Raw genomic sequence first — 16,401 nt, forward strand, 5'->3', positions numbered from 1 at the left:
TAAACACAATGGCTTTTCCAACAGTTGAAGAATTTGAACAAAACATAGAACAAGTTACTCCAATCATAAAGTGGAGAGAGCTGCCTAAAAACGATATTTACCTTGTTAAATATGTGAAAGAGATGGAAATATCAAGACCTGGTGCTCTTTCTGAAAAATCTATGTATGCGGAGGTTCAAGATAGAATGGGAAAAAAATATAAGACATGGTTGCCCGCAAGACTTTGTGATGAATTGAAGGATTATGGTTGGAAGGGTGATGCCTTTGTCAGATCAAATGGTCTCAAACAATCTCAAAAGAATCATCAAAATCGATTCTTCAGTTATGACATTATGTGGCGCTAAACCTTGCAACATTACAATCATCTTTACTTGTTTCTGGTAAAGATAGACACACATATCACTATAAATTATAGGGCACGACAGATGAGGGTAGGTAGGGACCCATGGGACGGGGAGGGGGCCAGGGGGACGCGGCCGGGGGAGGGGGTTTTGGACAGATATTATAGAGCATGCCCGCTTATTTAACGTAAAGTGGTAAAGTGCACATGGATTTTATGGACTCCTCTATCGTTGATTTGACGTGGATGATCTATAATTTGACGTGGAGTGTGCACAACATATTAATCGCTGTCCTAGGATCGGCATTTTCCTATCTCTTGAGACTATGCAACACAATTTTTTCTGTTTGTGTTTACCTTTGTGTTTACCTTTCTTCTGTAAACTGTGAAGAAGACCAATTAGTTTGAAATTCTCCAAAAAATTACTGTTCATAAAATTTCATTAAATATTATAGAATTCAACCAATTCCTTCACTTATTTCAAATTTATAGATAGACAGATAGAATTGGCTAGTGTGGAGGAAACTCGGATAGCCCTAAGGCAGATTTTCTAGAAAGATTATACCATGTATATAGAGAAAATTTAGTTTTCTATATGCTATTGATAACCCACCTATATGAGGGTGTGTGCTATTGCAGGCCTTTCCTGAAAAGCATGATATTAGAAATTGAAACTAAAAATAAAGTAAAAGTATGAATTATTTTAAATATTTTATACAATGTATTACTAAAAATGGAATACACAGTATATACTGATTTTGTAATTTTTATTTACACTTTGCAGTAGAGATTCTCTATTACCATTCATGTTAATTGGCTGTAAGAACAGAGTGATTATTTTTCCTTTTCTCATAGCAAAACCGTCAGGATTTCCTGATATTGTCTTCACAATATATTTTGTTATAATTGCAGGCTCAAGAAGAGACAGCCTTCGAACTCGAAAATCAGCAACCACAGAAAAAACACCAGGTATTAAAGAATTTAACTGTACTTTAACTGTTTACTGGTATGGCGAGGTCCTAAAAAATGAACTGCGTCTGTTAATCCATTACCAGACTTTTCTCAGAATTGGATGATTGGTGTTTTTTTGCACAATACCAGGGAACAATAGACCCTTCAATGTGATAAAGTCATTTTTTCCAGAAAGTCTCAAAAATGGCAGATTTATACACCTAACACAGCCCTCTAAATCCACGACGGCATTCAGCATTTTTTTCTTTTATTTCTTTTATCTTTTTTCTAAAAGCAGTGGCAAAAGGCCGTTCTTGTGCCACTGCTTAAAATAATGTTTTTAAAGCGACAATTGTAAGATTGTTTATTTCAAAATCCTGGCAATTATACTTTCAAAAAACGCTAGTGGTAATGAATCACATATTCTTTAAACCATACTTTCTTAAAGCAAACAAAAATTAAAGGAATTGCACTTATAACTGTGAGGTCAAGTAAAGTCGAAACAGGAGAAAATAACCGGCATTAACAGCTGGATAACTAGCAACTGAAACATAACAACTGGAACCAAAATAGGATAAAAATTCCCTAAGGACCCTTTGAGAAGGCAGGGCGACATCATCAAAAAGTTCATAATCTTATGCAAGTACAGGACTCTACACATTGTCTTGATCTACACAATAAAATGGTTGAACAAATTTTCGGAAAAAAATTCTATCTGTTAGCGCATTTTACTTATACATAGTTGAAGTTTTGAATGAAACAAAGTGAGAAAGTTTTATAACATTTGCTTTTGAAAAGCCAGTTTTTTTTACGTAAAAGTGTTATTAAAACCTTGTTATCAAACACAGCTCACTATAAATAATTGTATAAAATATTTATACATGTTAATTTAACATAAGATAACGATTTAGACAAAATTATAAAGTCGAAATGTTTTTCTTAAAGTTTTAAATTTCAATATCAGCAAATACTTCATTCATTATTATTAATTTCTTAACTTGAGTAAAGTAGCATGCGTAAAAAAAAATTTAAAATAGAATAGATCAGGTAGATCGTAAGTGTTTTTAACATAAATATGTTTTTATTTCCAGTGCAGTTAGTTTTGTAAGGCAAAAAAATGTCAGAATTTACATCCTCATTCAAAACAGTAATTAAATGGTACACTGAGCTAAATAAATGGCAGACTAAATTGCTTATCAGAAAAATTGTATGTAAGAATATGCAACATTTGAAAGTATTAGCCTGCAAACATATGGTTGTTTCTGCCTTGACTGGAAAATCCGTCAAAGCTCAAAGTCTGTAAAAGTAGACCTGCTTTGGAGAACTTTTCTATGCTCTCCATGGCTACTAATAATTTAATTTGGAGTTAAATCAGAGTCTGTTGATCCATAGGTAAAAGTCAATTCTCAATCGAAATATTGCTTCCATGCCATTATCTCTATTTTCAGATAATTGTCTTCCCATTTAGAATAAGTTTATGATTGTACAATATTGATGTATATATAAATGTATTGTAATTGGTATATGAAATGTGTACTTAAAATGGCAACCAAAACGTTGTAAATTCTTGTGCTAATTACTTATAAGCCATATTATAACCATTTATTTTAAGCAATACTGTCCTCTGTCATGTTTGCCCTGACAAGCTCAGGCAATAAATTGATGTTTGTCAACATTCTCTTGTATTGTTTTCTAAAATGGTTATGATAAGGTTACTAATCACCTCGAATTGTACTGTCAAGCCCAATAATTAATTTTAGTTCAGTAAAGTGTATTGAACTAAAATTCATAATTAGACTCATAATTCATAATTAATTACTAAACTTCAAGTTTACAAATCTCAGAAATCAAGGTTTATATTTTTAGCATTAATATACAATGACCTTTTCTTGCAGTTCCAAGAAGAACAGGTTTACGTAACCGATCAACCCCTATTGTTAAGGAGAATGAAGTAAAGAAGAAGCTATCCTTAGAAACATCAGATGATGAATGTTCTGAGCAAGATGAACTAAAAGACTTTCAAACATCTGCAAGTCTTGATAATACTACAGAGGAGGTGGAAGTGGATAGCCAGTCTGATGATGAACCCATTATAAAAGCGAGAGGTAAGTTAAATTTTTATATATTAATCAATGTATATTGTTTTCATACTTGTGGAGCCTTTTAAGGTATCGGAAAGAAGTAAAAATGAAAAGAATTAAAATGTTTAGACATGGTGTTTAGTTTAGACATGGTGTTTGGTTTGCAACACATCATTCAGTAAGAGACAAGTAGGCTGATAACATATGAGTCAGGTGGTTATAACACAGATAGATTACTTCCTGGTTAGAAAGTCAGATAAGAAAATGGCGAAGGACGTGAAAGTTATATCGGGGGAAGAGTGTGTTTCCCAGCATAGGTTGCTGGTTTGTGATATTATCTTGAAGTGTGTTAAAGAAGCCAAGGAGAAGTACAGGCCCCGTCTTAAAGTCTGGAAGCTTAAGGAAAAGATTGTAGCAAGACAATTTAGTGCAAAAGTTCAGCAAGTAGCCCACAATGGTCAATGTGATAGTGACAATGTTAAAAGTACTTGGACTACTTTGAAGAATTGTCTTCTAGAAGCTTCTGATGATACCTGTGGGTGGGCGAAAGGATCAGCTAGACATAGACAGACCTGGTGGTGGAATAATGAAGTTGACCAGTGTATAAAGGAAAAGAGGAAACTTTGGTGGTACTAAAAATATTTACTTAGAAGCTAAGCGTTGTGCTCGTACAGCAGTGTATAAGGCAAAATCAGAAGAAGAGAGAAACAGATTTGCAGATGTGTTAGAAGGGAAGACCAGTGCATGAGGTATTCAAGATAGCAAAGCAAATGAAGAAGACTAATCAAGATGTTGTAGGTGAGAAGTTTATACGCAATGATGAAGGTGTTTTGGCACAGAGAAGGAGAAAAGGGTAGCTTGGAAGAATTATTATCAGAGGTTGCTTAATACTGAGTTTGATTGGGACGAGGATAATTTGTCTGATGATGATGTAGAAGGGCCAGCTATGCAGATCAAGACAGATTGGGTAGTGGAGGCTATTAGGAAATCGAAGATTGGCAAGGCTGCAGGAGTATCAGGTATTGTTGCAGAGATGGTAAAAGCATCTGGATATATTGGAGTTAAGCTTATTACAAGTCTTGCTAATCAGATTGTAAAGGATGGTGCTATTCCAAGTGAGTGGCAGTCGAGTGTAATAGTGAATTGTTTCAAGGGCAAGGGTGATGCATTAGAAAGAGGTAACTATAGAGGTTTGAAGTTGGTTGATCAAGTAATGAAAGTTATTGAAAGAGTGATTGATAGTTACTTAGAGAATAAATTGATATAGATAAGATGCAATTTGGTTTTGTTCCAGGGCGTGGCACTACAGGTGCAATATTTTTACTCAAACAGTTTCAGGAAAAGTTTTTAGGAAAGAGAAAGAATCTCTGTTTTGCCTTTGTAGATTTAGAGAAAGCTTTTGATAGAGTAAATTTATTTGGTGGGCTATGAGAAAATTAGGTGTGGATGAGTGGCTAGTTACAATGATACAGTCTATGTACAGCAATGCTAGAAGTCGTGTCAGGATTAATGATTCACTTGTGATGAATTTAGTGTAGATGTTGGTGTACATCAGGGTTCTGTACTTAGTCCTTTGTTGTTTGTTCTAGTCTTAGAAGTGCTGTCGATGGAGTTCAGAACAGGTTGTCCATGGGAGTTATTGTATGCAGATGATTTGGTTCTCATAGCAAAGTTGATGGAAGAATTAGTTGAAAAGTTTGAGAAGTGGAAGAAAGGACTAGAAGAGAAAGGGCTAAGGGTGAACACAGCAAAGTCTAAAGTCATGATTAGTAGCATTGTAGCCAGGTGTGACCTTGTAGTTGGAAAGTGGCCTTGTGGAGTTTGCAGGAAAGGGGTTTGTAGAAACTCAATTTTTTTGTCAGACTTGCAAGCATTGGGTACATAAGAAGTGCAGTAGTATTGATGGAAGGTCAAGAGCTGGCATTCAGTTTGTATGCAAGCATTGCAAAGGTGAGATTATAGAGAATGAAGTATTTCCAGCTTTAATGATGTAGTAATTGCAGAACTTTTGTTACTTAGGTGATATGTTGGGCAGTAAAGGGGGTGTTGGAAGAAGTGTTACTTGCAGGATAGGTTCTGCTTGGAAAAAGTTCAGAGAGTTATTTCCTTTGTTGACTAGCAGTCTTGTCAATTGAGGTAAAAGGTAGGTTGTATGAGGCCTGTGGAAGAAGTGTTATGTTGTACGGTAATGAGACATAGGCAGTGAAGCAGGAAGATCTTGACTGTTTAGAAAGGAATGATATCAGAATGGTTAGGTGGATGTGTAACGCCAGTCTAAGAGACAGAAAAAGTTCAGATGAGCTAAGAAGCAGGCTAAGTATCTGTAGAATTAAAGATGTTATCCATATAGAAGATTGAATTGGCTGGGGCACTGGGAAAGAATGGAAGAGGATAATTGGGTAAGAAAGTGTAGAGACTTGATAGTTCCTGGGGCAAAGCCCAGAGTCAGACCGAGAAAAAATTGGCAGGAGGTTATAAGGATGGACTTGATACAGAGGAAGTTGAGTTTAGATCTAACACAATCTAGATCTGATTGGAAGAGGGTCATTAATATACCCCGTCCAACCCATGCTAGCATGTAAAACGGACGTTAAGCTGAGAATGATGATGATGAGATAACTAAGAAGCTGCTGAAATTAGCAGTATTACATATGAAACTGATTTATAATTTATTTATTGATAGAAAAAAATCATAAATAATGTAGCTGAATATTTTTGAAACCAAATTGAGGAAAAGAAATTGTTAAGCCCATCTCAAAATATAAAGTCAAAATAAAAAAGAAAATCAATATTTATATTGTTTGTATTAATTTTACACAAAAAACAGAATGATAAGATAGACAATCATTTTTTTCTTGTATAATGAAACAATAATTCCCACATGTGCTCATTGTCGCCAAAAAATCTCAAACCACATACAGAAATTTATGGAAGCCCATTTGTTTTATGACACAAGACACACGACCAATAAACCTCTCAGTTTTTTCATAATCATATAGCTTGGTATAAGTCAAGCTCAAACATGCAGGTTTTTTTGAAAACGTACAGATGACCCAGCAATTTGTAGAAGTTAACGAAAAAATATTTCTTTTGCAAACTAGACATGTTTTGTTAATCTCTGAAGAAAAAGAACACTTTCGCATTTTATGTTTAACAACCACCACTACCCTGTATCTTATGACCTGATTTAAAAATCCTCTGCAAGTCCTTATTTACATCCTCTCATGTTAGAAATTCCTTCTGCACAAACATGCATAGTTAAGTTGTTATTATCAGCTGTTTATTAGTTGCAATATTTCACCTCTTATTTTTAGTTTTAACTGATGATCTTGACAGTGTTGGTCATTCAATATATGGATTTAAAACACCAAAGAGGAAAGAAGCAATTGCGAAAGCTGGTGAGCTTTTTTTTATTGTTTGTTCAATTAAAAAAGGATGAACAGATTATTATTGTGTCTTTATAACTTTAGCTAACAGCGTTCAGAGATTTCCCCTAAACTCTTCTCAACAACCAAAGACACCAAGTGGTATTTAAATTTTTTTACGTTTTTGTTAAGTATGATACACAATTGTCTTAAATTGGTTTAGCTGTTGTGAAAATTCAGTTCTCGTAGCAGTATTCTGAGCTTTGATGTGCAGTCTTATGTGCAGAATTTTGGGAAAAAATCGATTTTTTTATCAAGGTGAGAGAGATATGCCACAAATGTGCTCAGCTATTATCTGTATCAAGGTTCCAGAGTCTCAAGCAGTACATATGTAATAAATGCACATGAGAGCCAATACAATAAATAGACTGCAATGTTCTTATTTATAACCTTTTTTAAATACAGAATGCACACAATAGGTGAATTCACTTAAAAGAAAATTGTTACATCAAGATGGTACTACTTTCTGTCTTCCTCCTTTTCTAAATTTGTTTTTTTTTTTAGATAAAAAGTCTGTGGAGGTATATATTTTGTTGTTTTCTTTGTGTTATATTCTATATCAGAGGTATGGAAGATGTGGATAATATAATTTTATCAACATCTATGAAATTTAACTTCTTTATTCTTAACTGGTGAACTAGCAGTTCCATGGGCACTACCATGACCATGTAACTGTGGACGGTTACCTGTTTAATTTCTTAATAATTGATTTATTGTTAAAGATAAAAAAAAATCAAAAAAATACAATTGTCTTAGGTCTTTTTTATTGTACTTGTCTCGCTTTTAATTTTCTTTTTCAATATTGTAAAAAGAAATTTAAAATGCTTGTTCTTTTTAATAACTTGCAAAATCTCTGATGTGATAACCAAAAACAATTTTAACAATTAATTCAGTAATTATACAGGAGTGTCTATAGAAAGTTTGCTGATAGATTTATTTCTGCAAATTTTAGAGTTCAGTGGATAATAAAAAGCAAAAGAAGAAGACTTTACATATACATGGTATAGTATTTTACTTTCGATTCTTTGTATACTATACTATACTATACTTAGACTATTCAAATCTTAGGCAAAAAAAGACAAAATTTACGTTTTTCTATAGCTTCAAGCTTTTATCATGGAATGTAATGTAATTGAACAACAGTGCAAAGTATATATCGTAAGAGAAATGGAAATCTTGTATGGATATTTTAATAAACCTGACCTTTTTGACCCTGTTTTATAATTCAATGACATCAATACATTGAATGAAAAAATTTCATGTCTGACTGTCAATGAACTTCATTGGACAATGGGGTGAAAATATAGTTCCAAATATTAAGAATTGTTTGAAAATTAACCAAACCTCAAATACACATGTTATAATTCTTTTAAAATTCTTTTAAACGTTAACATTCTTTTAAAACATGGTGTTTAATGCATTTGGGGTCTCCACAAACAAAATTCAAAGGACACATGCTATCCAAGCAACCCAAGTTTTTTTTATTTTATTTCATACGTGTATGTTATTTTCTCCATTTTCTCACCAGGATTTACAATCAACCTAAAAATTAGGAAAATTTTTATTTAGGGGTGGCCTTCACTCTCAAAAAATCCTAAATTTCCGTCATCCTCCTAAATTCTCAGAATTGCGAGTTAAATTATACTGATATGATATTGTTTTTTTGAAAAGTAAAAAGAGTTGAATGGCTAATTATTTGCTTTTATGCTTAGTGTTATGTACTGGCTCTGTGTATAATTGACCAGCTGTCCTATTGTGGGCTCTGACTGATATTTTCTCCTAAACAATAGTAATACCTGCTTTTTATTTTTTTAAGTTTAACTAGCCCATTCTGTCATTATTTTAAGCTGTGAATATGAACAACAACAATATTGATGAGAGTGATGACGATTCTTCACATGCAAGTAGTGAAGAGACTGAAGACGAAGAAAGGTAGTTCCTCTACAAGTCATTGAATGCAAGCTTTTTATACTTTTGAAGACTAACTGTTTTGTGCTCAGGGTGTCAGCAAATCCATTAAACTTGTATTTGTATGAAGCAGCATTTTTTTAAAAAAAATTCAATGTCCATACCGAAAGAGTAGTAGTGGAATTTATGCAGTGTCAGCATCATGTGTACATTTGAATAGTTTCCTAGACAAGAACCTCAATAGGCTCATTTAGAGAGACCTTTCACTGAATAAATGAATTGTAAAGCACATCAGTTGATATATATATATATATATATATATGTGCCGCACGTAGTGTAGTGGGTTCGTCTGCGGCTCCCAGTTCTGGGGACCGCGGATCGAATCCCGCTCACTGCTTGGCAGTATGTTAGTGATGAACAAAGTAGTTCTTCTTCAATATGACATCAGTTGATATCCTCAAATTACCTATGTTTAAATGTTCTTACAATTATTTACAATGTTTCATCTTGTGATTTTGTTTAAATAAATCAGTGAAACAGCCATGGCTTAGATTTCATTAAAGCAAGTTTGTGGAAGAGGGTACACCAATGGTTGGTTTATTTTATTTGTCGACGTTGGAACAACGACCGCATTCAGCTCTAAAATTCTTCTTACCATGGAGTGGAATAATTAAGTAAGATATTGTGAAAAGTCTGTTGGTTTATCATATTCATTAATTGACCTATTGTTGTACTATGCAAGTGTCAATTCTGAACTAGTAATCAAAATAATTTTCTTTTAGCGGAGTTACTGATCATAAGGAGGTAGATGTTTTTTCACTACTTTATTACAAAATAATGTTCTTATTTTGTCATCTTTTAATTGACTACACGTTTCTCATAGAATCACGATTTGCTAGATGAGTACTTTCAAGTACACCACACAAGTCACAAGTCAATAACATCTGATAAAACACTAGCTAAACTTAGTAACCCGAAAATGCAGCAAGACGTAAGTCTTTTAAATTGTTGGTAAAGCAGTTTTTTAAGATATTAAAAAATAATAAGAACGACAAAATCTACGACATATCCAAATATATCTTTCAGCAAGCTTTCGCCAACGCCCAGGTTGGCATGTTCACACTGCTTCTAAATTTTTAAATCTTTTAAATTCTAAATCTTTTAAATTACTTTTCATAGTTTTTTTGTATTCATTTTACTTCGGTCTTTCAGCGTGTTAAGGTGAGAAAAGCTGCATGATAACTGAACAATCTTTAAGTTGATAAAAAGAAAAGTGGGGAATTTTTGAAGTTCATCATTCTCCAGTTAAATGTTTTCGTGCATGGCATTTTCTAATTTTCTGGGATTTTTGATTACATATTTAACAAGCTTTTACTGTCTTCTGGTTATATTTGCCAAAATAAAGGGAGATACGTTAATCAGGACAAGGCAAGTAGAAATTTCGGACCATGTCACAACATGGGGAAGTGATTTCCCTAACTCCAGTAATTTAATATTGATAAAAGTTCTGCTCTCAGATTATCCAATGCGTTTAATATCAGTAATATTTAAATTGTTATATTGGTTTGAATAAAATCTTCTCACTTCATAAATTGACTCGTGACTCCCTTCCTCCATAAAATTAGAAGACAATTATTTTGAATTTAATGTTTTTATAGGAATTGAAGCAACATTTGAAAGACGTGCAAAGCTCTCACATCAACGAAACTGTCAGACTGCATAGTGAGAAAACTCTCCTCTTCGATAAATGGATGTTTCAATTGCTGTAACTATTTTTTGTCGTATTTGCTTTATCATGTACTATTTTTGGCCCATACTGAAAAAGCAAATGTCTATTCTAAATTGAGTATCATAGGAAAAAATTTGATAATTAACTACTGCTGATTGAGTAGGTTGTAAGTGATATTGCGTATTTACTCGATTAAGTGAAATTTCTGAAAACTCTTAAACTAAAAAGGGCTATCAAACAAATTTGGTTGTATTTCTACTACATTGAACAAATTTCCGAAAAAAAAAGATTACCAATTTGGAACTCTTTCGCATTTAAAAGAACATAATTCTAACTACATTTGTCAATAGTACTTGTTAGGAATTTTTAATTTTTAAAGGGTTGCTTATTTAGTAGGAAGATTAATTCAAAGTGTGGGAAATTCATATAAACAAAATAAAAACTACAATTTAATTCCTTAGATGTGGTTTTAACATCTTGCTATATGGTTTTGGTTCAAAACGCGACCTTTTGGAACAGTTTCGCACACATTGTCTTAAGAAATGCTGGCATCTTGTTATAAATGGATTTTTTCCAAATATCACTGTGAAACAAGTAAGTTAGATTGTTGTTGTATTTGTTGTCATTTTGTTGTTGTTTTTGTTGTTCTCGTCGTTGTTTTGTTTTTTGTTGTTTTTGCTACTGTTGCCGCTGCTGTTGTTTTCGTTGTTTATGTTATTGTCGTTGTCATTGTTATTGTTATTGTTGTTGTTGTTTTTGTTGTTGTCGTTGTCATTGTTGTTGTCGTTGTTTTGGTTGTTTTGTTACTACTGTTGCTGATGATGTTGTTTTTGTTGTTGTCGTTGTTTTTGTTGTCGCTATTGCTGCCGATGCTGTTGTTGTCGCTGTTGTCGTTGTTTTTGTTGTCTGTGTTGTTTTTGTTGTTTTGTTACTACTGTTGCTGATGATGTTGTTTTTGTTGTTGTCGTTGTTTTTGTTGTCGCTATTGCTGCCGATGCTGTTGTTGTTGTTGTTGTTGTTGTTGTTGTTGTTGTTGTTGTTGTTGTTGTTGTTGTTATTGCTGTTTCTATATCTTTATTTGTTGCTTGGTGTCTGTCAGTTTCAGTTTGTCTTCAACACCTGCTTTTTTTCCTTCTAGATATTAAATTTAATAACAGAGGACATATTGGGCAAGGATATCTCCTTCAAAAATATTTCAGACCAGTACACATTTATAAAAAACGAGTTTAATTCAGGTATGCTACATAATTTTTTGTTTTGTTTTACGTGAACCAGTTGAAACGGTGAACATATTTTTGGGTGGGATTATTCTCATAGAGTAGCACTTAATTTTCAGAGCTCAAGTAATACGAAGACATTGTTGCAAGTAAGGAATAACTCGTCCAAGTGATCCAACCCACCAAAATGCAAAATATACTAATCAGTTCAACTTGGGACGAGTCGCGCCGTGTAGTCGAGCTGGTTCGCCTTGCGTACCTGCACCAATTTGCTATTGGTTGGTTCGACTTGTGCTATTGTAAAAACACGGATTCACTCAGTATAGAACTCAGAAGGCATGACCTCTCACATGCAGTAAAATCTGTATTGAATGTACATTTATGGTACCTCAAAAATTCGGACGTGTAGTTGTACCCATAGTTTTTCTGTTTCATGTTACATTTCCACCTGGATTGAAAGTGGATTATAAGCAAATGAACACAAGTCATGTAATCACACTATAACTATAAATGAAGGTTAATAGAATTTCTGGAATGTTGTGCTTTTGGAATCTCTGTTCTAACACAGAAATTAAGTTAGAAGTCATAAATTTTTCTCCGCATTTTTTTAAAAACTTAAACTTGAAATATGTATTTGTTCAGTAACAACTAGTAACCAATTTGTCGGTAAAACTGACAATTAATTTGGCTTGTTCTTTCTCCAGAATTTCGAAGACAGCTGAACTTCATAACAGGGTTCCGTATTCCCTTTGTAAAAGTTAAAACAGTGAGATTTTGGGAAAAATGAATGGGAATCTTATACGACAGTTTAAGTTTTTCTCTAATGTTAAAAAAGATGTTTCCACTGTATTTAAGTGCACAAATGTCCTAGAGTTTCAGTTTGATCCACTTTTTCGGGACCAGCGTTTCAGGACTTATCCACCGTGCTGAAATTTCCACAAAAAAAGTTTGTGGTACAAATTTTTTCTTCTACTGTAGATATGAAATCAAGATTGTTTTTACTGGTCCACAACATTGATGGTCAGATGCTGAGGTCTCAAAATGTGAGTGCATTTTTATGTAATTACACCGCGTTTTTTTTGTGCAATCTTTTTATTTATTTTTTTTGTTCAACAGAATGAAGAGAATCCCGTCCCCAGGCTGTGTTATTTAGTGAAAAAACGTACTAAAAGAAGTTTAACCTTATATAAAAGGGAGTGGTAATTACCCGTCTCTGGCGTGTTAAAGTAAATTGAGCAAATATAAAAATCCTTTTTTAGAAAAATGATGACGTCAGCATTATTTTTTAGGTGTTAAATCACTTCTTTTAATTTTGTTATTAACTGTGCCAAGATTCATAGTTATTTTTCTTCTTTGATTCATTGGGGGTGGTAAAATGGCCAAAGTTCAAATGTACGTAAGCAGATAAACAGGATTTTTGTTGCACCATTGAAGATTTTAAATGTTGCGTTCTGTCATGGTGGTAACGAAAAGTTAAAAGGGACGCGATTAGTATCAAAATCAAAGCCACCACAAATAGCGCGCTATATTGCCCAAAAGTTTTTGTTTATGTATTATTTTTTTGCGTATAGCAGCGTTTTTTTGTTGCTTTCTTATTATCGTGTAGCTTTATATAGTATACCCAAAATAATGAAACCAGTAGATATATATTCTGTTCGATTTTCGAGAAATCTCGCATCAAATGAGGGTGTTTATTGTCTTGAAATGATTGTTTTGTTTTACTGTATGTTGACAATGTTATAATGTTCGAAATTGACTCGAGTTGTGTGCACTCCAGCCATTCTCAGTTATCGAAAAATAGTCACAACTTTTAATATGATTCAATTTATCATCATCTCTTTCTCTAAGTTTGTGCCTTAATATTTTATACCAAATTTTATCATTGTATATTTTATATTTTACTAAATACATTTTAATTATTTATCATCATAGTGTTGTGTGAGTTTTCAAACTGCTTCAGTTTTTGTTGTTTTTACATGAGACATTAGAAATTTGGTTGACAATATTTTATGTTAAAACTTGGACATCCTTGTGTATTTGTACAAATTAAAAAAACATTTCATACACCCATTTTCAAGTAAAATAAAAATTATGCAACAGGCCTATATAAACAAGAACGTTGCCATAGATACATGATAGATAAACATAATACAATATTCAAGTATAAAGTATGTGTACAATACAAATGTGTGATCCAACCGGACAGTTTTCTTGTTCTCGTTGGGACTGTTTTCTATATTTTTTAAGAGGCGCGATTAACTATCTTTTTTTATCCATCTGTATCAATCAGTCATCATAAAACATTAGATTGATTTGTGTTTTTCTTTTTTGTTGTTCTTATATCTGCTAATAGTTTTTCAAGTTATTAGATTAAATCATTGATTAAATCTCGTTTTTAGGCACAAAGTGCTTTAGGACATCTTGCTTCTGCAAAGAATATCCACGTTATAGCTTCGATTGATCATATCAACGCTCCTCTGAGTATGTAGTTTATTTTCTTATTTTTGTATGTATTTATCAAGTTACTGCTTTATATTTTCATACACTATAACTAATGTTTCTATGCGAAACAAAATAGCGATTAATGAAGAGGATTTGTCTAGCTCGATACAGATGCCTGTTCGTAATTCAGATCCAGGTCCTTTGTTCTCATTCGGCAATATCGCAGCTGCATTTTGACCACGGCGACGACCTTTTTCTTGCTTATTAAACTCCGCCATATTGAAAAATTATTTGAACTATATGTAAATGTGGATTTAAGATGTGTTCATTAAGCAGTGCGCGGGAATTAAATGTACGCTAAACCTAGGTGCACAAAAATTAAATTTAAAATCCAACTCGCGCGAAAAAACTCGCAATTGTGGTACATTGTATACCAGGATAGATGTTTAGGCTGACTGCTTTCATGGCTTAAGTTTTTTGTTTTTATGTAGTTTGGGATCAAAACAAATCAAGCCAGTTCAACTGGTTATGGTATGATTGCACAACCTTTGAACCATACTCAGAAGAAACTTCGTACGAAAACTCGATGTTAGTTCAACAATCCGGGACATTAGCACTAAGCTCTTTGACGCATGTCTTGCGCAGCTTGACTCCTAACGCGTGTGGTATATTTAAACTGCTCGCAAATTGTCAACTGGATAACGAAGACAACACAAGTTATCAAGGTAAAGCCAGGTCTCCGTTAAGAATATGTTAACTCGGAATTCTTTATGATTGGCAGTTTGCCAAATCTGTTGACCAGGAAAAAAATTGATAATTTCGTTTTTGTTATAGGTCTTTCATTCACAGAACTCTACACAAAATGTCGGGAACGATTTCTTGTAAACAGTGACTTAACGTTACGCGCTCAGCTCACTGAATTCAAAGATCACAAACTCATCAAAACGAAAAAAGTAAGTAGAGGATACAAGGTATTATGTTAAAATTCATAATGTTGATTCGTTTTCAGTCCTTTAATTTTCTGAGTTATTAATGTGGAAAAAAGATGTATCATAATCAAACTACAGCAAAAAAATCTGTTGTTAAAATATTTGATGTCATTTTTAAAATAGAATAAATTTTTACCTGAAATAAGATTTAATCGTAAGTAGTTTAGGAGATATGGCCCGAGGCCCCTTTTATACACGGTTTTAAAAGGCTTTAATCTCTATAACGAATTTCCACTTTTCACCTAGAAATCAACTCAGAGGGAACTAATTTATAAGAAATTCAATTATTACATGTCAAATCCACTTTTCCGCGTTAAGGCGCAGGAAAGTGGCAATCCGCGTTAATTTAATCCGCGTTAATAGTTCATTGATTGGGAGAGTGTATTATAGCGCTATTGCTTTTTTGAATTTTTTCAGTCGAAAATTGGATAGGAAACGCTCGATCAGTATTAGTAATTTTGTTGTTGTATTCTTTTATTTCCTTTTTTGAAATGACTTTACTTTTTTCAATTTCAGGGCTTTGATGGAGTAGAATACTTGTCAGTAGCCTTAGACATATCTACTATAAAACAATACATGGAAAACGACAATACGTAGTGACCAACATGAAACTTTGCCTGCTGTCAGTTTGTTGATGTTGCGACTGAACCACTCATCGTTTGGCTAATCATCATTTAAAGGGTGATGATGATGCTGGCATATGTATGATTTTTATGACTTGTATCACTCGGCGTTGTAAGAACGCGGACAAACACATCAATCGTTTTATTCTACTAAGGTTTACAGTGGAACCTCTCTAAACGAGGAACTATTTCAACCTGTATTTATTCCAGCGTGAATATATCGGTTAAATTTGACCTCCATTGAGCGGCATTGATAATAAAATTTATTTATCGACTTCTTTTTTAACACATTTTTACGAACAGGTATATATTTCTTAAAATATAAGTGCCTTCATCTCCTTTACATTCCAGGTAATGGCAAACATGCGAAAGCCCTCCTTGGCTTAGTTTTTCTATTAATATTTTCATCTTCTTATTTTCTCTCTCATTTCTATTTTTTCTTATTTACATTAATAACACGTGTCTGCCTGTTCGTGCATCAAAATGGTACCGCAGTAGCGATAACTCCTTTAATTTTGCCGTCAAACTAACAAAAAGTGGGCCCAATTTTTAATAGAAAACAGACGGCAACGGCAGTATGGTGATTGTCACAACCGTGTATAAGGAACTTGACAAACATTGTGTTTTTGTACTGTAGTATCACAAAAGGGCATTGCCAAAAAGCTTCAGAAAATTCCCCGTCTGCTCGCCCCGTCA

At 33.3% G+C, this 16,401-nt stretch overlaps 1 protein-coding gene across 1 annotated transcript in view; it reads left to right on the forward strand.

Moving 5' to 3' along the window:
• The window catches only part of LOC130621688 (origin recognition complex subunit 2-like), a 35,343-nt gene extending 19,372 nt beyond the window's left edge, over positions 1-15,971 (forward strand). The window contains exons 2-18 of the mRNA XM_057437018.1: positions 1,253-1,309; positions 3,187-3,396; positions 6,687-6,770; positions 6,843-6,899; positions 7,302-7,318; positions 7,750-7,798; positions 8,645-8,729; positions 9,488-9,509; positions 9,589-9,696; positions 10,364-10,470; positions 10,896-11,028; positions 11,573-11,669; positions 12,630-12,694; positions 14,051-14,132; positions 14,585-14,818; positions 14,928-15,046; positions 15,599-15,971. Of these exons, the coding sequence (XP_057293001.1) occupies positions 1,253-1,309; positions 3,187-3,396; positions 6,687-6,770; positions 6,843-6,899; positions 7,302-7,318; positions 7,750-7,798; positions 8,645-8,729; positions 9,488-9,509; positions 9,589-9,696; positions 10,364-10,470; positions 10,896-11,028; positions 11,573-11,669; positions 12,630-12,694; positions 14,051-14,132; positions 14,585-14,818; positions 14,928-15,046; positions 15,599-15,679 (1,607 nt within the window). The 3' untranslated portion in view covers positions 15,680-15,971. The remainder of the gene's footprint in view (positions 1-1,252; positions 1,310-3,186; positions 3,397-6,686; positions 6,771-6,842; positions 6,900-7,301; positions 7,319-7,749; positions 7,799-8,644; positions 8,730-9,487; positions 9,510-9,588; positions 9,697-10,363; positions 10,471-10,895; positions 11,029-11,572; positions 11,670-12,629; positions 12,695-14,050; positions 14,133-14,584; positions 14,819-14,927; positions 15,047-15,598) is intronic.
• Positions 15,972-16,401: the final 430 nt, after the last annotated feature.

This window comes from Hydractinia symbiolongicarpus, chromosome 12, assembly GCF_029227915.1.
Source record: "Hydractinia symbiolongicarpus strain clone_291-10 chromosome 12, HSymV2.1, whole genome shotgun sequence".
Lineage (NCBI taxonomy): Eukaryota > Metazoa > Cnidaria > Hydrozoa > Anthoathecata > Hydractiniidae > Hydractinia > Hydractinia symbiolongicarpus.